This window comes from Zeus faber (genome assembly GCF_960531495.2).
Source record: "Zeus faber genome assembly, chromosome: 2".
NCBI classification, from domain to species: domain Eukaryota; kingdom Metazoa; phylum Chordata; class Actinopteri; order Zeiformes; family Zeidae; genus Zeus; species Zeus faber.
This window is the reverse complement of record NC_137189.1, coordinates 43,585,223-43,611,131: the sequence shown is the minus strand read 5'-3', so window position 1 is coordinate 43,611,131 and position 25,909 is coordinate 43,585,223. Positions and strand designations below refer to the sequence as shown.

Genomic DNA, 25,909 nt, shown 5'->3' with positions numbered 1-25,909 from the left:
TATGTGTGTTCTAGGACACAGGGGCCCAATTTAGACCCAGAGACTGTCAGGTCTTCCACCCCGGCTGCAATTAGCCTGTTCCCTGCTCTGCTATTTATTTACACGCTGATTGGACAAGAAGACAAGCACTAAATCGTGTCGTACCACACAGGACAGACATGAGCACGGACGTTGACTAGAAATAAACACGACACAATTCTTGCAGTGACATTTCCCCGCCACATAACAGCATAAAGTAGCCGTGTTTTATGCCTTTATGAATGCACTGGACCAACATAAAGCTTTGAAAAGTGCATGGAAAAATTCTACATAAGCATTTTGTATTTCACATGTTAACTGCGATGGTTGAAGTCAGTAGTCTGGTCAATATTAGTCTGATGTTTGAGGTTGTTTTATTTTCTTTTGTACATTTGCCATTGATTGCCTATCGGGGAGGTTTGTCCACTGCAACACATACGCACCACACTTTGCCCCCTAGCGGTCCGTGAAATAATTGTATGAGGTCCGCAGCAATTCTTTTAAAATCTAAATACAGTATATATTTAAAACATATAGTACCTATTTACTATAGTACATTATATATAACATTACAACTTCATCTTACCTACTGTATATATTGCTTATTCTGCATAACAAAGGTGAGGTTTCTTTGTCATGACATTTGCATTTTTTGTCAGCAAGGCTTAGGTTTCGTGTTAAACCTCATGGCCAAAGTCAGAGCTCAGCCAAAGTTGAGTTGCTGTAAAAAAAAAAAGGAGCAGCTTATATCATCTCAAGCAGGACAGTAGTTACAGTGAGCACCATGTGGTAACGAGTAATAACCCAGTCATAACCGTTATGACTGGGTTGCTCATTTTCACGTCACACAGTCCATAGACAACACGAACCACTTGAATAATGTGATTTTTTCCCTCTTTTGCAAATCAGGTTTCTTTGCCCTTCCTTCAAGAACCTTATCCTCCTCCTGTGGGGGCGTGTCCTACCTTGTTGAACAGGTAAGCAGAGCTCCGCCTCCAGGAGAGACGCAGCGACGCAAAGCGCCTGCGGAGGGCGATGCGTAAGGGCATGGCGAGCGTCAAACTACACCCTGACGTTTGATTTATATGCAAAAAAATACCCAGCAGGTCGATGCTTAGAGGGCGGCTTCCTCCAAAAATAAAATGCAAAAAAGAAAAAAAAAATCTTCTAAAAGGAGACAGAATCGGTGGGTATTGTTTGTGGAAATACCCACAAAATATTCCATATTCCATTTGTGAAAAACATTTCACGTTTAATTTTCTGAGTAGTCTACTTCTGTTCTCTAATTCCAGATGATATTTTTATCAAGATAAATGGAGATTCTGGTCTGATCTGGTCGATCGAGGAGAAAAGACAAAACATATTCCCTTGTTTTCCTCTCTTCTCTCCTCCAGCTCAGTAAAAATGCTCCCTCTCTCTCTCTCTCTCTCTCTCTCTCTCTCTCTCTCTCTCTAACTCCTCCTCCTTCAATCTTATCGTCTCCTTTAATTCATGCCCCCCTTCCTCATCCCATCTCCTCTTTCCGTACAAACCGGACCCTTAATATGCTGAAAATATATGACAACATTTTTGGAGAAGCTTCCTCATTTTAATTTTCTTTCATTTTCATTTTCAAGGCATAAAAGCCTTACTTTTGTATTTTGAAACAGGGTGGAAAATGTCCTAAAATAGCCGTCACACAAAAAAACATAGCTAATAATTAGAAGTTATCAATATGTTTTGTTTCAAAAATATCACAAATATTTTTTTCAAACTGTTTTTTCAATCTATTATCGGTGGCGAGGTGAAAGATTATGCTTGACAGACCCCATCAAACATTGCAGAACATCGAATCGTCCGCAATAAATAATAAAATTGCCCAGCTTTAGACCTGAGCTCCTCTGAAGGCTGGAGCGGTGTCACTTCCTCTTTATGATGTCGCCTAAAGCAACAGCTCATCTGTTTTGGAGGGAAAATAAGTCCCTGTGACCAAGTCGGGGCCCAAAACTGGGGCACACAAATAAATAATTTAATTTAAAAAACGTCTTTTTATACTTTGTTAACATGTGCTGTGTGGATGGGGAAACAGATTCACTTCTGAAAATAACAAAGTTGTGATGGTGATACACGTTTTATTCCGTAATATTTGCAACCTCCATGACTATGCACAGACATCAAAATAAACAGTAGTCTTTTGAGAACCACATGTTATTATTCGCTTGAAATAACATTTTCTCACAGAGTATGTTAATAATGAACTTGAACGTCATTGTGGACCCGAATTGAGCTCCTCCAAGCACATTGTGAGCTTTTGGAACAGCCACCATTAAACAAGCCTTCAAACACAGAGGAGGAAGCGCTTGAAGTAGAAGCATCACGACGTGTCAAGGGCTGTACTCAGTTATGTACTTAATTACATGTAAAAGTACTGATGGAGATGAATGAAATGTACTGAAATCTGTAACCATTCGGACTATGCTTGCTTTCAAAAGTACTTTATAGTCCTATATAGTACCTCATCACTCCAGCAGCAGCAGCATTCCTTATTATTAAACAATTCACCCTAAACTCGAATGTGAATCAGTAGAATTATGAGCATCCGGCGATAACTTTAGATAAAATCCAATGAGACAATTATTATTTATCCAATCCAAAGCTGTACTTGCACTTATCAATACTTGTGTAGAAGTAAGACTTGTACTCCAAAATACACCGTTCCAAAAATAAATACTTCATATAGTTTAAATTTTGCATTTATTGCATCCATCTCAGCTTAAAAACACATGATACATTCCGTACAACATAATTCAAGGACTCACCGGAGTGTCGACATGTTTGAGTGGAAGCTGAGGAGTCAGAGGCTGAAAGAGAGAGAGAAGGAACGAAGAGAGAGAGAGACACACTTCTATCAGTCCGTCACACGAACTAATCACACAGACTAATTTTACTGTGAGGTTACTTTGATGTACTGGAAATAATTATTGTTATTAAACATACGACAAAACAAAACACACACGATCAATGCTGACACACACTATAGACACATCCACACCATGTGGATGTGTCTATAGTGAACTGGAACTCCAGGTTGTTATAATGATATTGGTGCGGCAGCGCAACCTTGTGGAGATTGTAGGAACTACAGCTCACACGTCTCGTTAGTCACTTCCAGTTGCTTGAAGGGGATCTATTATGCTCCTTTTTACGCATGTGAATATGGGTCTTTGAGGCTTTCTTTTTTATTTATTTTTGTGTGTGTGTGTGTGTGTGTGTGTGTGTGTGTGTGTGTGTGTGTGTGTGTGTGTGTGTGTGTGTGTGTGTGTGTGTGTGTGTGTGTGTGTGTGTGTGTGTGTGTGTGTGTGTGTGTGTGTGTGTGTGTGTGTGTAAAATACCGCTCTGGTTATACATTCGAGCCATTGTGACATGCCTCTATAGCGTAGCGATCAAAACCGGCTGCTTCAGTGCGTGGAGCTTTATTTGCAAATGAGCAGCCGAGGCCCTCGTTCTTAAACTGAACTTTCACTGATTTCACCTCATCAGAAGACTAAAATCTGTTTCCGAACAAATTTGAGGCGAGAGATAAGAATTCTTGATCTTCCGGTTCTTGATCTTCATTCATATTCGATCAACAGGGTTAAAATTTTGTAACTTCATTATTTGACACCTTGGACTCTTCTAATATGAACATCCCACATTGCAACATGATATACATGACAGAAAGATAACGAAACACATAAGCCGTCCCCTTGAGAAGTACTAAATTAACATTTTGAAAGTATTATGAGAAAAAAAGGACCCCCTCTTTGGCCATTAATATACTAAATCAGTTAGTGGTTACACGTTGATGTACAGGTTTATTTAAGGAGTAGTTCTTGAAGTCTCTCAACAGGGTTTACCTTGTTAAAGGTTCAGTAATATATTAACAATAAAAACTGAAAATGAATACTTAAAATGTGTTTACGACAGTGCCAGAAGTAGAGGCTGTGGAACATTTGGGAATGTCTGAAGTAGGCCTCAATGATGTTTCTATTACCCAGATGATCAACTTTTTATTGAGATTGCATAAATATCCGATCAAAAAAACATGTAAAGAATGTACAGCACTGTGCAAAAGTTTTCGCAACTCGGCACAAAAAATGCTATAAACTGAGGATTCTTTCAAAAATCATTCCACGGATATTTGTTATTTATTGATTAACGGCATACATTGTGAGGTAAACAGAGAAAAAAAACGTTCTCGAATCAATATTTGGTGTGACCATTCTTTGCCTTTAAAACAGCACAGATCCTCTCAGGTACACCTGCGCACAGTTTTTTTGGGTACTCGGCAGATAGATTGTCCAGATTTAGACTCAGGTCTCAGGTGCTTCTGTCATCATGTGATCCCAGAGTGACCTGATGATGTTGAGATCAGGGCTCTGTGGGGGCCGCACCATCATGTTGCAGGACTCCTTGTTCTTCTTTTTGCTGAAGATAGTTCTTTATGACCCTGGCTGTATGTTTGGGGACGCTGTCGTGCCAGAAGATAGAAAATAACCGTCTAAGACAAATGTATTTGTGAAACATCTCTGGTGCCTAAAACCTTTGCACAGTGATGTATCTATTTTCATTTTGTGAGAAACTTGCGGTCATCGATTCTCAGCATCAGTACAAACTGTGTATCAGGATGCAGCGATGCCATCATTTCATCATTGATAAGCGATCATATCGATGACCAGCCCGAGACCTTTTTCCCGTTGGTGAAGCTGTGGAAGCGTTGAGACCTTGGAACCCTTGTGATGACCTCGTAGTGAATTTCTTCAAATAATAAAAGAGTTTTGGAAGAAATGACCCATTTTTTGACTATTAGCGTCCATACACTCTACATGTCACACACACATACACGCACATGCACGCACATGCACACACACACATACACACACGTACTCACCAGCTCATAGTTGGTTGGCGCTTGACATGCTGTGGTGACCTGTAGATAAAGAGAAAAATAGAGTGAGAAATTAGATAAATAGACGCAGCCCATGCAGTTTTCCAAAACACAGCAAGTATACCATTTCTGAAAAGAAAGTACAAGTAAGGCAATGAAAACTATGACGCGATGTCCAATATGGCTTCCCTGCCACAAATCACAGAGCTCTCACTGTGCAGGGACGGGTTCATCACGCTGCCGTGCACGCTCTTAACATTTGAAGTACGGAGGACGGACATGTTGGCGTGTACGGTTCTGTGCGTGTGTGTTTATTCATGTCCACATGATTGCATGTGTGTGTCCATCACTACGTGTGTGTACGCACGTCCGGTTTAAACAAGGGTGTTGTTTTTGCCTTCTTGGCTTTTTTTTTTGTTGTTGTGTTTCTTCCAAGTCCGCGGATGTTTACCAGCGATGAGATGAAAGCGCGCTATCGGCGGACCGCAGATGGCCGCAGGAAGGAAGTGTCTGTAATTAGTTTTGCACTGGGAAAATAAAAAGCCTCTTTGTCTTTGTGACGCCATCTATCGCCGCCTGCATCGTGATGCGGCGCCAGCATTAACATCCCTCACCTAAGGCGTTCAGATAAACAACAGTGGTGCGGTTGCTACCTTGCGATGTCATAGTGCCAACTCACGGACTGGAGATTGAGTGACTTAGTCCGAATGGAATTAAAATGCATGTTGCTAAAAAGTGTTTATACGTCTGCTCTCTATACGGCGGCTGCTGTGTGGTCAGTTTGGTCAAAATCTTCATTACCAAAATGAAATCAAATCCGTTTATTTTTATCTTTCTGCAATGATATATTGGCCACCTACTGTATATCTTGCAATTTTCCCGTCGTCTGGGTTTTGACTGACGACGGAGGCTTTGGGTACTCACGACCTTAATTGTCAAATCATGGGCGTTTCACAGCATAAATCTGCCGCCAAATCTGCAGCAACAGTGTGATGCTCTGACATCCACACGGCTGTTCTGGGGGAAAGGGTTCCTATGAAGTACTTGAAAGGTGGAACTACTAAGTGGTCAGCTTGTGTAGATTTGACATCGGACAGTTAGCGGCATCTAAAGGAAGGTGTAGATACTACACCAACATTGCCAAACCGCCGCTCCTCCATGAGGCTTCCTGGCCGTCGTAGCAGAGGGGTTTTGGGAAGTCGCTCGATAAATGAATGTTTGCCCATGCTTACGAAACCAAAGCTCAACCCAGTTTGGTGTTATAAGCAGTGTACTCCAGGAGGGGGGTTGAGCAGAGATTCACAGGCCTAGGGGTGAGGGGTGTTTCCTCCTGAACAGAGAGTCCAGACCAGAAGGCCTGCTTGACATCACGGTAACAGAGGACTGACTGGCATTCATCTAACAACAATTGTGAACCCCGTGCCAAGATGTCACGGTCATTTTGCATAATGAGCGACTAAAGTATTCATTAAGTGGACCTTTAATGAATGCTCTGATAGCAGGGAGCGATACTTGTTTGCTGAAAAGTATCTTACGGTTTTTGGCATAGTGCAGTACAGTGTTTCATGGCATCTTCCTAAACTTATTAAAGGGAATCTGTTATGAAAACTCACTTTTTCAGTGCTTGTGCACCTACATTTGGGTCTCTGATGGACCTACTAACACAAAGTGTGAAATAAGACATCCCATTCAGTTTATTGTGAGCTGTCTATTTCATAGAACACGTGGTGAACCAAGCCGCTCAGATTTGAAGCCCCTTCCTATGTCAAGTGGGGCTTCATGAGAATTAGATACGCCCTTCATCTGAATAACTCCACCCAGGGCTGGAGAAAAGAAGGCGCTGCTGGGAACTGCTCTGTTGGTTTTTTGCAGACCAGCACAAATCGTTTAAAAGAAAGAGGAATTTATACCAACTGTCTGTGAAGAAACTGCAGGTGATGGAAATGTAAGTATTTAAAATATAATTCTGCTGTGTTCAGATGAGGCCTTGTAGATCGAATATGAGTGAAGATTCAGCAACTGGATTGCTTCTTTCTTGCCTCAAATTTGTTCAGTAACAGATTTTGGTGGACCGATGAGGTGAAATCAATGAAAGTGTACCGAGTAAATACAACGGAACCCGGACGTAATGCTCAAACCCCATTGGCTCACAAAACTCGGGGCATCAGGAGGGTGGCTCCACCCACCAAACAGACCGTCCTAGAACAGGATGGTTTCGAGGCATGTTAGAATAACTAGAATGCAAAGTCTGAGCGGCAAATTACAGCAAAAAAAACTTAAAAAACATGTTTCGGGGACCTCAGAGACCGATATTAACTTGTTGAAAGCGGCACTCTATGTCCGCCTTAAGCTCAAGAGGTTACCAGGGAAGGAGTGTCGGGAGTGTGGCCCCTTTGACTCGTAATTGGAGCACGTTCTACTCTCGTAGTCATTGTAAATCACTCTGCGGTCTGAACGTCATCCTAACGCCTGACACCCGACTGTAAAACCACTGAGTCGACCCCCGTACATACGCTCTTTATAGCACCAGTGGCACCCGAGGCTTCCCGCCTCAACAACCCCCCGGAAACCAGAAGCCGGTACGTCCAGGGTTTATTTACGGCTGACTGCTAGCATGGTCCAGCGGCTCGGACGGTATGGTGAGCCTGGGAGAGTCCTGCCGTTGACAGCACCAGTATATTGATCTAAAGGCCAGAAGGACACGGGGCGGAGGAGGATAACTCAAGACTGAACGCGCCTTAGACGTTTTTTTACAACATTTTTAACGTTGTTATATGAATCACAGAACACACGTTAACACATTCAAAGACAAAACCGATTTACAAATTTTACCGTAGCGCAGGCGACAAGTTTGACGGACGGGGCAGAGGGACAAAAAGAAAAACAGATAAAATGAGCAGCGGAGCAGTTGACGGAGAAAGGGCTTGAGAGACAGGCAGGAATTCACAAAGACTGACAGACAGACAGACAGACGGACAGACCTAGAGAGAGTCAGACATCTGTGACAGTAAACCTTGGCATCAATTTCCATCGCGGCCATGGAAAAACTCACTTCTGGAAGCGTAGCAAGGGTTGAGTCTGTTGGAAACTAACCGTTCAGCTGTGTCAGAGCATCCAATTCTCTGTTGCCGGAAAACAAATTATTACATATTCTGGCAGTTTTGGACGGTGTAGAGACGTGTGTTTACTGTAATAGTTAATGGCTAACACCTACGTAGCAAAGCCAAGCAAAGCGAACTCCGGTCGCTAGTCTTTCACTCCCCCCTCCCCACACACACTTCTCAGCTGCTCATGGTGACTTTCGTTAAAGTGTTTAGCGTTCATTTAAACGCCTTTGACTAATATCGACGCAGTGAGACAGGACAGAGCGGCACAAGCTCCGACGCCATTAGCAGTTGCACAGCCCATTGTCTTATAATGAGGACACTCGAGCGGGGTAGCACGTCACAAGCAGGCAAATACAATGACTTCTTCTGGCGACTTTTAAGGAGAACCAATGGCACCGCTTTGCTGGGGGAAAAAAAAGCTGTCAGCGGACCAAGAACAAACCCAGACGCAGGCAGTGAAATCACAAGATCTTGGATTCCTTCAGTGGAACGCAGCATCATGGCCGCATCATTCCCAGACGCGGCGGCGGAGATGAGGGACTTATCCATACAAGGCCAACAAAGCGGGAGCCCGACCAAATATGAGCTCGGCACGTGGGTCTGAACCCACTCAGACAGATAATGGAATGTTCTCTCCCTCGAACGCAGACACGTTTCTTCTTCTGCCCAGACACGGAGTCAACACGTGCGCCGCGGCCATTTCTTTCTGCCCCCCCCCCCCCCCCCCCCCCGCAACCCCCCCGCCTCCGCCATCACCGTCGACGTCCTCCGCCGTGTCCGAAGGAGCTGCTCTCTGGGCCGCCTTTCCATCTGACGTCTTTGGTCCGAGCTCACAGACGTGCGCCGGTGTGCAAAAGGTGTCGGCCAGGAAAATATGTCGAGAGAGCGAGAGAGAGAGAGAGAGCGAGCGAGAGAGCGAGCGAGAGAGAGAGGGAAAGCATGTTGATGTGAGCGAACAACAGAGATTGTAATCTCATGGAATCACGGGTGTCAGAGTCCAATCAAGCAAATTAAACGAGGGGTCTGCGGGACCCCCTGTGGAGGCCGTTTGCACGCTCAAGGGGGGGGCGGGAAGCGGTGGTGGCCAGCAGGGGGCGCTAGAAGCTAGCGCTTCTCATCTAAGTTCCCCCCCCCCCACTGCTGATTCAGAGAGTGAGTCAGACTTTCTTCAGGAGATTACCTGAGCACATGTCACTGAATGAATGGAAACGGTTCGACCCAAACCGCAGTTTAATGGAGGAAATAACTAGCGCCAAAACAACCAGGTTTTCCAGAGGACACCCCACACTCCTATTGCTCTCTATACAGGGTAACGATTGACAGGACCGGTCTCACTTGGCCACCCCTGTGTGCCATCCATCCACCCATCCATCCACCCACCCATTCATCCACCCATCCATCCACCCACCCATCCATCCACCCATCCATCCATCCACCCACCCATCCTTCCACTGAGGGAAAGACCCTCATTTGAAATGCTGCCAAGGCACAACAGAAAAATATGTGAAGGACGCGAAATGCCATGACGTGACGAATAACGAATGCCAAGATTTTCAATTAGATCCCGAAATCAGATACCAATAAATAGATAGATAGATAGACAAATGATGCAAGGTAGATAGAATGAATAGAATAAAAGATCGAACAATAGTTAGAATTATCACATAATAGAAATAATAAAAACCGAAAAGTAAGAAAATGGCAATATGCGATAAACCTAAGAAATATCAGAAAAATTGGCAATATGCAATAAACCTAAAAATTAAACTACAAGATAGAGGAATTGAAAATATGATCGAAAACAATAAACCTTAAAATAAACAATGAACAAGCAAAAATGGCCAATATACAATAACTTAACGATAAACAATAAACATGAACCTAAAACTTAACAAAAGCACTAGAATTAAACCTAAAAAATACAAGAAACAAACCAGAAAAATGTACAAGCCACAAACTGGCTTAACTTGACATCTGTTTTAGTTAAGTTTCTTCTTCTTTCTTAGTATTTACACATACACGCAAGATAGAATAAAAAAAATAGGAAAGGAAAAAAATGCTATTTCCTCACAGTGTGAGACAAATCCCATTTCTATAATAGGGATAGCTTTGAAAAATTTTCCCTGAAATTGGTTCCATAATGTTTCGAAGTCCAATAAGCGGTGCTCCTGCCCACCGCAGCTCTGATGGCAGTTTGCCACAGAAAAATCATTCTTCACGCTGAAAAAGCCCAAATAGGTGCCGGCGCTCCAACAGAGCAGAGGTAGAACTGATAGATTATAATAGGTTATTTTATCATAACCTGGCAATATACAGTATTCTGTATGTCAAGCTCAAATTTCCCACTGAAAGTCAGAACTATTACTAGTGATGAGAGGTTTGACTCTTTTTTTGAGAGTCGGTTCCTGACGAGTCCCTCGGTAAAAAGAGTCCAGAGGTTCAGTTGGTAGCGACACAATCAAACAAACCCAACGTGTCTATGCAACGCACACTGAGCGAGGGAAGGCTTCCTGAACGATAGACGAGAGTCAGAAGGGTCGTTCGCTGTTGGAATGCAAAATGTAAATCAGTCATATTCGATATGAATTATGCCAAATACATAGACGTTGAACCTTGACTTTAAACCAGCCCTTAGTAATTATTTTCAGTTTGTGAGTCTAAGATTCACTTGCTCCTCCACTCTTGTGCAAGTGACTCCCGAGCCATTTAAAAGATTTGCTTGATACAAACGAATCGTTTGTGAGTCTTGCGTCACTAACTATTACTAGCACAGCTATTCATGTTCTGACGTGCGGTGATGCTTTTAGTGGTGAACAGGATAATGGTGTGCCGTGGGAAAAGTCTGCTGTGGCAGAAAAATGGTTGTGTTTATTGAAAAAAAAAAAAAAATTAAAATTAAAATTTTAACCTGTGCTGTCAGCATGCTTGGCATCCAACACAGAGTATTTGGGACAGGGTTAGGACAGGGTTAGTCTGCAAGTGGAGTTAAACTTCTCAACCTGTATTGCCACTTATTATTCATTCTTTAATCATCAAGAATTGCTGGAATAACTCTGACGATCTATAGGATGACAAGAGCACGGCTTTTTGTTACACAGAACCACCACCAATCCCCCTCTTTGGAGAAAAATCTTACCATGTTTTGGTCTTTAAACAACTAATCATCATCACTACTCCAAGATGGGGGGGGGGAGGGGGGTCACCATGGGTGAAACAAATAAACATAGAAACAAACAACAACAGGTACATGGAAAAACATAAACATAGAAACAAGTCCAGGAAAACCGGAACAGCATTTGGGCACGTGGCCTCTTCCTGTCATAGTTATGGCGGAAAAGGAGGGAGAAAAGGAGAGGGATGTAACCAGGAGGGTGTTGGGGCTGTGTTCAAAGCAGGTGCTGGTGGTGTGTGTGTGTGTGTGTGTGTGTGTGTGTGTGTGTGTGTGTGTGTGTGTGTGTGTGTGTGTGTGTGTGTGTGTGTGCGCGTGTGTGTGTGTGTGTGTGTGTGTGTGTGCGTGTATGTGCGTGTGTGTGTGTGTGTGTGTGTGTGTGTGTGTGTGTGTGTGTGTGCGTGTATGCCCACCAGTGAGTGTACAGGACTTGTCACAATTAGTTGTGGTGTATGCCTTTACCGCTGCTTGGGGGCGCTACGATACAATACCGACCTTCGGTATTGTATCGTAGCGCCCCCAAGCAGCCGTAAAGGCCCCGCAGCCACCCCTGTGTCACCCACGGCCGCAGGAAAGCCCCGAGCACGCCGCCCTGCAGCCACAGAAGACCACCAGGCCCACCAGAGAAGACGGAAAAAGGTTGTGTGAAGTAGACGTGTGAGCCCAGACGTGCATAAAAGCCGCCAATTCAACATATTCTCACCATTTTGGTCGCTGAGCCAATAATAGGAGACATTTAGTTGAATTGAATTACGTGAGCTTCCGGGATAAATGAGCGGCAAGTTTCACCAGTAGACACCACACGAGCTGGGTGATGAAGCTGATTCAGAGGGGTGACACAACACGGGGGCATTTCATTTATTTCCCTTTGACCCGAGAACAAAACGACAACCGCATGTTTAAGCCGTCATTGAGAAAATACACACATACAAATAGTAAAAGTAAAAAAAAAAAATCACAGATAGAGCGTTTCATTTTTACTATTATGGTTCCATACACAACTATGGAACTATGGTTCTCGGTAATGGCGGCTCTCGCTCTTGTCGCAACGGCTGTGGTTTCCAAAAAGAGCTCTCGGGGTTTCAGCTCGCAGCGCAGTCCCTGGCAGCGGTCACGGCTTAAAAATAATAAATATATAAATAAAGTAGACGGCATTCCTGAGGGCCTTTCCTTGGTGCCGAAGGACCCTCACGGCCTGGAAGCGGACCCCAGACGCCCCCCCACACCCCCCACCCGGGAAAAAAAACAGGGATCTGTGTTCGGATCGCCTCTTCCTGTTTCTGGCTTAATTAGCGGCGGCTAGAATAGGAATAGCGCAGGCTGTGGCACTGTGGCACCGGGCGCGTTGTGTTGCTTTCATCTTATTTGGGGGTTATTTTAAGGGAATTACAAACGACACAGATTGGTCAACAAAGCGAGGATTTGTACTTTGACCAGCAGCGGCCGCGAGCAACGCGAGACTCCCAAACGATCCGTTCGCAAAGAACAAATGTTTTTAAAAAGGCCCGTTGACCGCAGCCGGGCACACGGTCGTTCACCGAGACTCCACTCTGGAACAGGAAGAGCCGAGAGCCCCAAACAGAAAATAATTGCTCATGATTCAATTTACGAGGGGAAAAAAAAAAAAAAAAAAAAAAAGGTCAAAGCATTTTGGCATAGTTCGTACCGAATGTGACCGATTTCTACTTGGCATTCCACCGAAATAAATTATTTTGACAGAATTAAATGATTCGAGAATCCCGCACACTGCTCGGAGCCGAACCGACCGGTCTGACTCAAACAAAAGAACAAACGAGTCGGAAAACTGAACAGATCTTTTTCGCCGGGTCGCTCGTAGAGAGCCGATTCGGCGAAAAAGAGCCAAACTTCTCATCACGGGTGCGGACGTGAAATGTAGCTTCATATGATACTCCTGCTACGGCACGGTGGCCACTCTAGGTACGGTACATGCCGTCCTCAGCCATTGAATACTGAGTACTGAATACTGAATATTAGAAATAGCAACAAGCACCGTTTCAAGCACCAAACCCACTCCAACACAGGCCATCAACGCACCGATCCTCACCACCACATATTCCTTGTGGGTGAAAATGAAAATGTGCCCCGCGCCAAATAAACTGACTCTGGATCTCAGATGTGCGTAATCACCGGGTGTCATGACATTTCACTGCATATATGTACGACCGTATGTGTATGTATGTGACAAATAATTTCTTGAACTTGAACTTGAACTTGACTTGCGGAGTCGTGGGTTTTGCCGCCACCGCCGCTGTACTTCTACGCCGGTCCCTCCAGGGTTGAGTTCTTCTGTGACCAAAAAATGCTTTATTGCAGCTGCTCTTCTCGTTCGCTCATATAATTTGGGTTGTCTTGCAGCGGTCAGCATGTCACAATCACAAAAACAACATTTTTCGATTTCTAAACGTGGGCTCCCGGGCGGGGGAAAAAAAAAAAATTAAAATACTTTTGATTTGACGATTTTTTTATGCGGGAAAAAGTTTAGGCCCTTTTGGGGATAATTTCAGCTCTGGCAAAGTTGACTTTTCCTTAATTATTGCCCCTCTAACAGTCTAGAAGGACTGTTGTTTGAGTGTATGTACATATATTAACCTAAATACATTAAGTAAACAACTCATTCAGATTTTTTCATATAACCTTTTTAACTATATAACACAAGTTGGTTTTTTTTCCATTTCCCAATTATTTGCTCATTTTTTTTCATGTCAGTCTCTCAATGAAGGAGCAGAGTTTGACTGAAAGACTGAAGTGGACCTGTCTGGTTAGAGCTCGAAGTTATTCATTGACAGAAGTCGTCCATTGCAACGTCCTATAAAACCAAAGAGCAGACTATGCATGAGCGCGCGAGCGAGTGAGTGAGCGGGCGGGTGGGTGGATGGGTGGGTTGGGTGTCGGGGGGAGAAGCGAGTTTTGTTTTCCTGGTTACTGGATTGGAGGCAGTTTGCAGCTTCCGGAAGCGATTACAGCCCGCACTCCGAGTCTCGAGTTTAACTGGCCGGGGCCACGGGATGTTTTCACTCGACCGCTAACAGCGCTGTCAAGACTGAGGAATAAAAACAAGACCGAACATGAAACGCTCAACAGAGCAAACTGTTAAAGGGCAGAACAAAGGCAACAACAGGGGTCAAATATTTAGTTAAAGTCTGAGAGTGTATTCATCTTGAGTATTATAATAAAAAAAATAAAATAAAAGCAAATACATAGGCTTGAGATTAATATAATATATAAATAAATAATATTTCTTCTTTAATTTGTCTTCTAATTTTAGGTTTGTTGCAAATTGTTTCTTGCTTCTATTTATTTGTAGTTATCACTTTGTATTTATTTCCAACATTTTTACTGTCCATATATATTTTTTTCATTGTTCATTTTGTACATTTGTTGCCAATCTTTTCTTTCCAGTTTGCAGCAAAAACAAGTTGGTGGGCCAGGCCCCTCTCTCTCTCTCTCTCTCCCTCTCCCTCCCTCCTCCACACTGGTCCATCCCTTAAATTAAACACAGCCTCTCGTGTGGCTGCCTGCATACTAAGTGCTTTTATAACACTTCCTGGCAAATAGTTTGCACCCAGAACCATTCCCCCCGTCTGACTCTCTGTTTGTGCGTCTGGACTGAGAAATGGTGGCATTTAGAAAAGCGGTGTCCTCAAATATCATCATCCTCCTCCTTCCGAGGTCCTTCTAAGACATTGTTTCCCAAACGTGCGTCTGCCGCGGCACACTTTTTTTTTTTTTTTCTTTTACTACAATGAAATGATCCCGCGGCACGACACCACCCTCCTGTCAACCGCTGAAAAAGTCACCGAACATCCCACATATGCAGAACTGAGCTTATTATTATTATTATGAGTCATGGACGACTTGCAAACGATTCGTTCGCAGCGAACAAATTGTGTGAACGGCGCTGGAGTCGCAAGTCACACCAGAGCGGGCGAACGAGAGAATCTCTGACTGACAAGCTAAAAATAATAGCCGAGGAAGAAATTCAAGTCCGAGCAAAACATGTGAAGGCGTTTTGCACAGTTCCTATTGAGCCGATTTACACTGCGTTCACCAAGTTCAATTGTTTTGACGGGATCAAATGACCCTCGCGAGAATTCCCAGTCATAGCTCAGAAGCCTCAGAGGCTCTTCTGGCTCCTCTCGCTCATCGTTTCGGAAGTCCTCCCTTTGCCCGCCGCGCATCACACTGACGGACTCAGGCGGAACCAAGGGTCGGAAAACGGAAGGGCTTTTTTAAAAGAGTCAAACCTTTCATCGGTGTGAGACGTGGCCTTGAACACAGAGCTGGTGTCACGGCTGGGACCGACGAACGAGCGCAGCCGTACAATTTTTGGCCTTGCAACACCTGCATAGAATGGGACACAGAATGGCAGGATTTCGTGATTGTTTTTTTTTTTAAGCTCTTTCTCGGGCGTTTATTTTCCTCCCGCTCCTCCCACCGGGCGGGGCGGATCAACGGCCGGAGGATCGCCCTCGCGTACCGGATTGTCGACGGATTCACATCGAGTTGCGTCCGCGCTTAAATAACGCGTCCCGAGCCGCCGGATCTACGTACTTTCAATCGGATGCCTTTCCCTGCTCAAAATGGAAACGACAAACTTCCTTCTACGTCCACGCTCCGTCAGCAAGTGACGCACACCCGCTCATACGTCGGTGGATTCCAGGCATAAAATATCATGTATCTTGCCTTCCAAGTTTAGCCGGCTTGTGCCGCACGCAGAGGCGGGAAAATTAGCATTAGCATCCACTCTGCATTGCAGGACTTGAGTAAGTTTTCACCTGTAACAGTACTTTGTCGAGGAGAACAAAAATTCACGACTTATATACTTGAGTTTATTTTTTGACAAAGTGTTGAACTTCGCGGTTAAAGTCACAAATTACTCGACGGGCATTTGAGTAGTTTTACTTGAGTCTTTTTTTTTACATTTTTACAAAATGACATTTTCACGAGGGCCATGTCGAGGATTTTATCCAGGAGTGAAAACAAAACAATAATAGAAAAAAGATGGACATATTTACCAAAATAGCCCGAGTTGAACATAATGTGGTGTTGCGGACAACGCCGTGAACAAACACAATCCTATTTTTTTGGGGGGGGGGGGCTTGTGAGTCTTGAGACTGGATTAAATCTCTGAGGGGGAAAACAAAAAGCACCAAACAAACGTCGTAAAAACCACATTCCACCGCCTTGTTTTGGCTGTGCAGCGGGACATTTAAGCCACGTAGCCCCGCGACCCCTTGGTGTTTAAGGGCGAGCCTCGCGTCGGCCGGGGGGGGTCAAAGGTCAAGCGACGGACACGTCGTGCGTCTGCCCCCTCTCCCAGCGGAACTCCGCTCGGATCGCCAGACGGGGGGAGCGAGGAAAGAGGGATAAATGAGGCGACGGAGAGAAATGAAGAGGGAATACGTGAGCGGCCCGGCAAGGCGGGGAGCGCCGATCCATCACGGTTACCATAGTAACCAGCTCACTTAAACCAGCTAGGCTGTGGTCGACTCATGCTTTACACCAAACTATATTCACTGGGATTCATTTCCGGTTGCCAAGTAGAGTCGTCACAAAAATGTAACCATGAGTTCAATCAATATGAGCTTTGACATTGCAACGCAAATGAGCGTTGCTAAAAGGCTGCCCTGTGCCACAGCCCTGTACGGTTATAAAATAACATTAGATCCACGGCGGCACCGGGCTTCCAAAGGTCACGCCTGTGGCCGTTCCTCGCGGCGAGGTCCTCGTCTCAAAGACGTCACGGCGGTACGGTTGCGACTCCCAGCTTTCGAAGCACGGCCAGAGAAACCCCCCAAAAAACCAAAGCTGGGAACCCAAACACCGGCTCCCACCGATGAACCCTGGATTCCTACGGTTCAGCGTGATGTTGTTGGCAGGAGTCCGGTTTAAAAGCCGCGCACACAAATACGCACACACACACACACACACACACACACACACACACACACACAGCGCCCTATCAATGTAGAATTCAGACACGGCGACAGAGCAATGGCGCCCTCCGCCCGGTTTTGGTCCCCCCCCCCTGCCGCCGCCAGACTGCTGCCACAACCCCCCACCACCCACACACCCCCACCCCCATCCCCCGGTGTGGGTGGACGCTACCGGGAAAGCATCTGGCTCCTCTCTTACCTGCAAGATGGAGGCTCCTCACTCACGCTCTCCCCTCCGCTCGTCTCCCCTCTTTCCCCCTCTGACTTGTCGCCACCGCTCAATTCTGCGATCCTGCAGCTCCCACAACACTGTAACCCTCCTCCCCCTGCCTCCATCCTCCAGAGAGAGAGAGAGAGAGAGAGAGAGGGAGAGAGAAACACACTTCCCTTGGATACTCCCCCTCTCTCCCTCAAAACAAGCAAACTAATCCCACACACGTGCCAGACAGCCACCCCAACCAGTGGGGTTTGTTTGTGTATGTGTGTGAGTGTGTTGTGTGTGGTGTGTGTGTGTGTGTGTGTGTGTGATTGCATGTTAGTGCATTTTTCTGCTGCCTACTGTGTATTGCATGTGTGTGTGTGTGTGTGTGTGTGTGTGTGTGTGTGTGTGTGTGTGTGTGTGTGTGTGTGTGCGTGCGTGTGTGTGTGTCTTAAGACACCACAACGGGGTGTGTCTGCATGTGTGCGTCATGTTTGCATCTCTATGTGTTTGTGTGTATATTTGGATCTGTGTGTGTGTTTGTATATGTGTGTGTGTGTCTATGTATCTGTGTGTGTGTGTGTGTGTGTACCTGTGTGTGTGGGTATGCGTGTGTCTACGTGTACATCCCTCTGTGTGTTTGTGTATATATTTGTATATGTGTGTGTGTGTGTGTGTGTGTGTGTGTGTGTATTAAGACACCACAACAGTGTGTGTCTACCTGAATGCATCTCTATGTCTGTGTTTGTGTGTATATTTGTATATGTGTGTATATTTGTGTATCTGTGTAGGCGTGTGTGTGTGTGTGTGTGTGTGTGTATTTGTATCCCTATGTGTGTGTGTGCATGTGTATGTGCGTGCATGTGTGTGTGTGTGTGTGTGTGTGTGTGTGTGTGTGTGTGTGTGTGTGACCCACCTCTAGGTATTTCTCTGGCTCTGCCTCGTGAGTTCAGTGCCAGGAAGTGCAGGAACGCTCTATAAAAGGCCAAGACGGCGGCTTGGAGAAACCTCATCCCTCTGCTCATCCCCCCATCGTTATTGTTTTTCACTTATCCCTCTCTTTCACTTTTATATCCAGCGCCGCACTCTAAATAAAGTAGTAGCTGAGACACAGTGTGCCAACTTGGCCCCATGTCACGGCAAGGGGGGGCAGACGGTCACTTCCAGGAGAATGTTCCTTTGGTTTGTTTACCATTTCACCAGCCAGCCATTTTCTGCAGTTCCTTAAAGTGGTAATCCATCGCATTATTTTGTCAAAATAAATCCCACAGTTGTACATTTTTAGGTCACACTTTTAAAAGAAACAGTCATTCAACGTGCGGGTGCGTGTCGTGCATGTGCTCCTACACATCCTGCTTCCGGTGTTGGTGGCGGGGTCCGCCGCGCGGGAAAAAGTGAATCGCAGCCGCTGTGAATCTGGGTGAACATTCACAAGAAAGAACAGCAAACTTGACCGAGAATAACACGGCCCAATCAATCGATCAAGAGGAAGGATGACTCTCTAGAACAGAAGGTGGCCGCCGGAGGGCAGGTGAGAACGGGGCGGTTTTCAAAGACAGCCTTTTCCAGCCAAGTGAGACTCCTACAGTAGGTGCAAACCTACGCGTTGGAAGGCCGCGCGGCGACCGTTGGAAACAGTTTACCAGCGAAGCTGTGCGTCCGCCGTCCTTAAATCGCGGCAGCACCAATCGCAGAGCGTACGTCCGGCCCTCCCCGTTCTGGGAGAACCAGCGACTTCTCATCTTTAACCGTGGACCCATAGCAGCTTCTCCCAACTGTGCTGTTCTAGTGATCGCTAAGATATTCACACAGATTCGAGCCAATTCCTTCCTACTCCTACTGAAGTTGTCATTTTGGAGAACTACTATAACTCATACGCCCCGCCCCCTTTCAAACGTCTCACTCGTTTCGGAATAGGTCTTACCAAAGACCAAATGAAAACACGGCAGGGTGAGACGCTTTGCATCCACTGGTCCCTGGCAGGAAAAAAACACGGCTGCGCAGGAAGCGATGCGGTTTGCAGCGGTACAATTAGCAGGTTATCGGAATGAAAATGAAAAGTTCTGCTGAGACGTTAACAAGCAGTTCTCCCAGACACAGACAGGATAGCTCCCAGTGCAATCCCAGACTCCACCACACACTGCTAATTGCTCCTGTAATTGCAGTTAAACAAGCAAAGAGGCTGCTTCTCATGACGGAGCACCGGTGTCCCGAATTAGCCTCGTTTCTCCCCCGAGGGCCAAATCAAACGGGCTGAAGCGACTTGTAAAATACATTCGCGCAGGTGCAGGTCCCAATTATATTTGTGATGAACCTTTCTTTTCTAGTGTTTTTTTCCCTTTCCGGGTCTATCTTCTCCAGTCTTAGAATTTGTCTCGCAGCCTCCATCTTTACAAGCAGAGGCTGCCGCCGCCTCTTAAAGTCGTATTCAAGATCTTTAGAATTGCACTTTACAAAGCCTGTCATTTGCTGAGGGCCTTCTTTAAAGGCCTCACTGCGTTTTAACACATTTTAAGTTTAGGGATTTGTTGCAGGATTTAAATGCTTGGATCTAAAGAAATCCCTCTAACAAATTGTTTGTGATAAATTAGTTTCTTTTGAAACAAGCGAAGAAAATTGAAAATGCAGGAAGGAAATATCATATCGTTTGAAGGCAGTTCAAACTTTTATTATATTATTCTTATTTTATTGTTTTCATCACATAATATTATTATATACAAGAATAATATTTATTTATTATTATTTATCTATTATATTTATTATAAAGATATTCCAATTAAAGAGCGGCTATATTGTGAAACACATAGATAACATAACAATTAATAACTGGAGGGATATTCAGGAAATTATGATATGGTCAGATTTGCACCTATACCTAAAAAAAGATACAATACAAAACAATTTACCCAATTTCCTGTTTTCTTCTTCGCTTGTTTAAGAACTACCCTGTAGAACTGAAAGTTCAACTCAGTTACTTAACGACTAAAAGAACTTTAGTCCTCAGCACCTGCAGCAGCTTAGTTCTAGGCTTTGCCCCGTCCGGAATGTTTGTTAATAGCTCAGGACACACTTGTCAAAGTGACACACTAAACACATGGTACATACTATGCACACTAAAACTACCCCACCCACACATCTTCAATAACCCTAAAAACAGCTCAGGGAGTTATTACCAACTGCGCTCAGATATCACCCCAACTGAAAACTAGTGAAAAATAAGTCTTGATCGATTCAATATCTTTTATTAAGAATTCTGAGTTATATGATCAGAGTTATTTGATCAAATCACATAATGACAGCAGTTTTGAGTCATCAGGAACCATAAGGTATGTCAGACACGAATCAAACATTGCCATTATTTGGCAAATAATGTACCTAATTATAAAAGTGTTGTTAGTGAACTAAAGCATAAATTGCGGGCAGAGCAAATTATTGGCAATCATCATTATATATTTATGCCAGGGCTGCCATTCGAAAAACCACTTGTATCCAAGGCCAACATAAAGACATCTGACCTGGTGTCGCACTTATCCAGGACAATGGAAACCTGAGCAATGGACAAAAAATAATATGGTCTGTTGAGTCGTCTATCACACCATTTCCTACTTCCAGACGGGTTTACGTTTCGAGAAAGCCAAAAGGACGCCATCAACCCACAAAGCTTTTCATAAATGGCACAGGCAACATTCTTGTTGGAGTCATTGGGTCCAATATATGGTGGTACAACATCTTTGACTGTCACACCATTTCACAAGCCCCTGGTCCAAACACTCTTTCCTCATGATGTTCCCATGTTCTGGAGCAAAGAGAGCGAAGAAGACTCCCACCTCCGTCATCCCTCAAAGCACTTGGGGCATTCCTTCTTTAATCTTGGGAAAGAATGGTGCGATATCCCACTACACAGTTGAGAACTTGAATGACAGCTCTACAAGAAGTCGTTCTGAAGGAACCCCAAGTTCTTTCTCGGTCCTTGATAGTACGATTTCGTATGGTGCTATTTTGTTATTTTGTCCATGGCCTGTAGCCGTTACTCCTCTCTGAAGGTTTAACTCCAAACTGCTCCAAACCTTGGGTTTCACATGCTGAATGACTCATGCATGACTCATTTATCGCTTGCAATGTAAGTAGGCCAGGTTCAGATCCAACAGACCGGTATCATCTCACCATGTACAGCCACAGGAGGTGGGAAATGCCTGATTAGTCTGAGAACTTTGTTCTGCTCTGGCTGACGACAGATGATAAATAAACAAGCCATGAGGTCTTGCAAACAGCCCAAGGTTCCTCTTTCTGACTTGCAATTAAGATGGCAAATTTTCATTGAAACGAATCCCTTTATCAGCAGACTTTGACGATAACATCCTCCCTCTCTGGTTGATGGTGTGCTCATCCAGTGGTACTCAAAGAGGTGCCCAGGGACCCCCTCAGAGGTCCTTCAAAATCTCCAGGGGGTCCCCAGCAAAATCATAACGACAACAGTTCAACTTCACCATTATTTCATTTACAAGGCATTAGTACTATTACAGAATGAATAATAATAACAGTTTTGATCATAGTTTAATTGTTATCGGTCTAACTATAGAACAGATAGCTACTGTATGGACAGACAGTATCTTAATAAAAATCTTCTCAGAAAATCTTATCAAATGGGGTCCGTGCCCTGATCTGTATCAAATTGAGGGTCCTTCATATGGAAAATGTGGAGAATCACCTCTGCTTGTCGGTGAATTCAGTTTGTAGCAATTCCAGGAGAAGTTTTTTTTTTTATATATATATATACAGTTTTTATTGCTGTACTGTATTTAAAGAGTGTTTATGTGGAGGATATTAATTCCCTTGCTCTTAAAAAGGCTATCCAGTATCGTGTTTTCATTGGAGTACAAATCGTGCCAACGCTTGGTGAGCCTGGACAAACCCTTGTTGGGCTGTCCTGTCCAACCAGGAAGTAGGGTTTTGAGTCCCGTGTTCCCTGCTGAAGTGTCGCTGAGCAAGAATCGACTCCCTGCTCGCGCAGTAGACTATAATTCTGCTGCGTAGACGAAACCATCCCTGACCTTCATGGAGAGGTACCAGCACAAAGAGATCAAGGAATGGCTCCTCAGCACAGTAGCACAACAACCGTCACTTCCTCAATCCTTCCTTACGCCTCCTGCGTGAAGCAGCCGTCCGTCCGTCAGTTCAGTGTCCCGGTGTGGTGTGGGGATGGTGTGGTTTGATTAGCCACACCTATCCTGGGTCTAGGTAACTGGAGCCCAGGGTCAGAGAGGCTGCGTACCTGTTGCTCGTTGGTTGGTCTAACGAGCAGCAGGTAAAACCCCCATCTCCACACACACTCAGGAGAGGAGGCCTTGTCATGACACATGTCCATCTGCTCCTGGACTTATTCCAGCTAGCCCACTCTCTACAATAAACTGTCTGTCTGAAACCCAGTTGTCGGTGTCTCTGTTGCCGGGGCCCCCTGGAAACGCCGCTTGGGTGGCGTGTGGTAGGCGAAATCTTCCACACCCAGGTTTCCCAAAACAATTTGTCTAACTTATTGCCATGTTTACGTGGTAAGGAGGACAGGCTGCCATTTCCAAATCGCAAACAACATCTTCGGAAAATAAGTTGTGGCTTCAGACCAAAGTGCTCACCCTGGACGAGAGAAATGTTCAATATATTCTCTCTCTCGCGCTCTCTTGCCCCCCTTCATTCCTCGGTGAGTCTACCTTTCCCTGCCAAGCCTCCTCTTTGTCTTCCAACCCCCACTGGGTCATTGGACAGAACAAAACCACCGCAGATGCATTCTGGGAGATTTTTTATTTCCTCCAGTGATAAATCAATGGGGATAATGAGGGTGCTCAATTCCATGTGTGCAGGGGGGAGACACACAATTGGACCGAGAATGATTGAACATGCACGTTGTGCATGCGTGTGCGTGTACACTTGCACGTTTTGATTATCAGCTTTTTGTTTGGTCTTTTAGGCTTTTTGGTGGCATAAATTTTATTGTATGAAAGAAAATCTAATAACAATTAATATATATTCTTAATTTGAATAAATTGATAGCAATTAATAGCAATTGCAAGTTATTACTTGTAATTAATAACAATTTATTGTAATTGTTATTCACATTTGCATTGGCCTTTACAAATTCAAATGCAACAATTAACAGACTTTCATTGATTTTGAATCTCAGTGCACTGGATAGTACACCGGAAATAACACAAACAACATGAAGTGATGCATTATGAATATCCAGATTTACCCTGGTAATAGTTAGAGAGTTTGATGCTAAAAAGGAATAGAAAAAATGTCAAAACATCTACAATTCAAAATATAATATAATAAAATATAATCGGATTACGAAGACATGTTAAACAGGAACACAATTCAATCATGGATCTTGCTAATATCGATTAATTGATCTAATTTATGTAATAAATTGATATTCATTGATTCATTCATTCAGCTTTAAAATGCCAAGAGTTCGATAAACATCAAATCTCAGCCGTCGCAAGCGCAACTACCACACTACCCAGTGCCTAGTGAGAGACACAGGGAATTTAACCAACAGCCCATGTGATGTTAGCATCACAGGGAGCAGCCATGATCCCCACCTCAACCGAACAATGCCAACCCGCAAACTCTGCCGCGATTGTACGTACCCCCATACATCTGCTTTAGTACACCATGAACAGTCCACTTCCACTGAATGCAAACCACAATTATACGTTAAAAAGCCCCACGGTGGCTTCTGGGGGAGCTGCGGAACGTGGTGCGAGACATACCAGACGTTGTGTAACAGTGGGTCTCCGTCTCCAGACCACATCACAGTGTCCAAGCTGGATGTTTGGTCGACCTCCCAACCACAATCCCACTACGACAACCCCCCCCCCCCCCCAACCCTTACCCTAACCCCCCGAAACGAGGATGGATAATAACACACGGTTCAGGGGACGGCCAGAGTCAACCCGTGGCATGGCACGACGGCGGGACCCAGAACTCCCTCCAGATCGCCACGGTAACAGCACCCGCCGACAAAGCTGCGGCCGTCCGTTGCCGGGCTCCAAAAACACGAGATAAATGGACGGTGGCCGCGGTTGAACTCAAAGGCAAACAGGAGGTCGGCGGTGGAGGGGACTTCCTCATGAGAAAGTTATTAAAGCTCTTCTTCTGGTGCTTTCATCAGCATCTCAAACGCAGCGTTGGAACGGCTTCAAAGGGAAAGGGATGATCGGAAGCTCGAGGGGAAATGGCTCCAGAACCGACAACGGCACTGCAGGGACGACGTGAGAATAATAATAATAACACCCTGAAAAGTTCAAATCAGTTAAAAGGAGACCGTATACCACTACTGTAGACCAATATCTTCAGGGGAGATTGTACAGACAACAGACTAGGGCTGAAACGGTTGGTCATAAATAATGTAATTGAATAGTCGATTAATCGGTTTTCGCGATCGATGAATCGGTTACGCAATGTGTCATATACTACGTATACACTTTATAAGAGTAGAGTGCATTTGTCAGTGGTTCTCCGGTTCAATCGCGAGTTATTACAGCCTACACTAGTTTGCTTTCTAGCTATGGACATGGCTATGGCTGCCTCCCTGGACGCCAGAATGTACACAACAGCTCGGCCTCCTTATTTACATTTCCGTTCTGTTCCGAGCGCGGCGGCTCGCCCAGCTCCGTTGCACGGAGCCGTGACAGAGCCCCGCTCCCCGGGAGCGCACGGAGCCGGCGGGAACCGGCTCATGTTCTATTTTTAACTTCAGAACAAAATCCAAAACAACGAAAAACAGCCCGTTATCGGTTTTCTCATTTTGGATTTGTATATGTTTGTGTCTCAGCACCTTCAGTGGACACGCCCCCCAGCGTCTCAGAACAGAGGGAACTGCCCACAATTTTGAAACCTAATTTTATATACTTGGCGATTTCTTTAATCATTCAAATCTGACTGGGTGGTAAATAACAAATTTTCCTGTCGCGTGACAAACTCAGTACACATTATTTATCGTTGCTTTACAGGGACCTTGAAGGAGTTGGGATGTCCTGTTAGGACTTTGACTTTGAAAGTGAAAAAGACACCATCTGCGTTTCTGAGATGCTGCCTCTACTGGGTAGTGGAGGTGTACTGTATTAACAGCATGTGCTGACAAATAGCATTTAAAATGTATGTTGTTATGCGTAGAAAATGATTATTTAACACAGTGTGAACGACCACAGCTCGAACGGACCCACCGGATCCTGCTGCATGCGTCAGCAAATTCAATTGAAGATTTTTTTAAGAATTTTAATTCAGACTTATGTCAAATTTGTGACACATACGCATCAACAACTACAAAGAGAATATCCGATATCCAATGAATATTTACTGTGAGATTTTGAGGGCTTTTTTTTTTGCCTATTTGTGTTTTGTTTTTACTCTTACATCTTAGTTATGGAATAAAACCTTCTAACCAGATTAATTTCACTTCCAGTCTAATGTCATGTTTTTTACAGCGAACTATAAAGCAAGAATCTGCGGCAAATTTAAAAATAACAAACCCGTCAATGAGGCGGCGCGGTCTGG

The 25,909-nt window shown here is 44.6% G+C and overlaps 1 protein-coding gene across 1 annotated transcript in view; it reads right to left on the bottom strand.

Moving 5' to 3' along the window:
- tns1a (tensin 1a) overlaps nt 1-25,909 on the bottom strand; it is a gene marked incomplete at its 5' end in the record, with an annotated part of 114,976 nt that overhangs the window by 54,383 nt on the left and 34,684 nt on the right. Inside the window, 2 exons of the mRNA XM_080023923.1 lie at nt 2,817-2,858; nt 4,928-4,966. Coding sequence (XP_079880049.1) covers nt 2,817-2,858; nt 4,928-4,966 — 81 coding nt within the window. The remainder of the gene's footprint in view (nt 1-2,816; nt 2,859-4,927; nt 4,967-25,909) is intronic.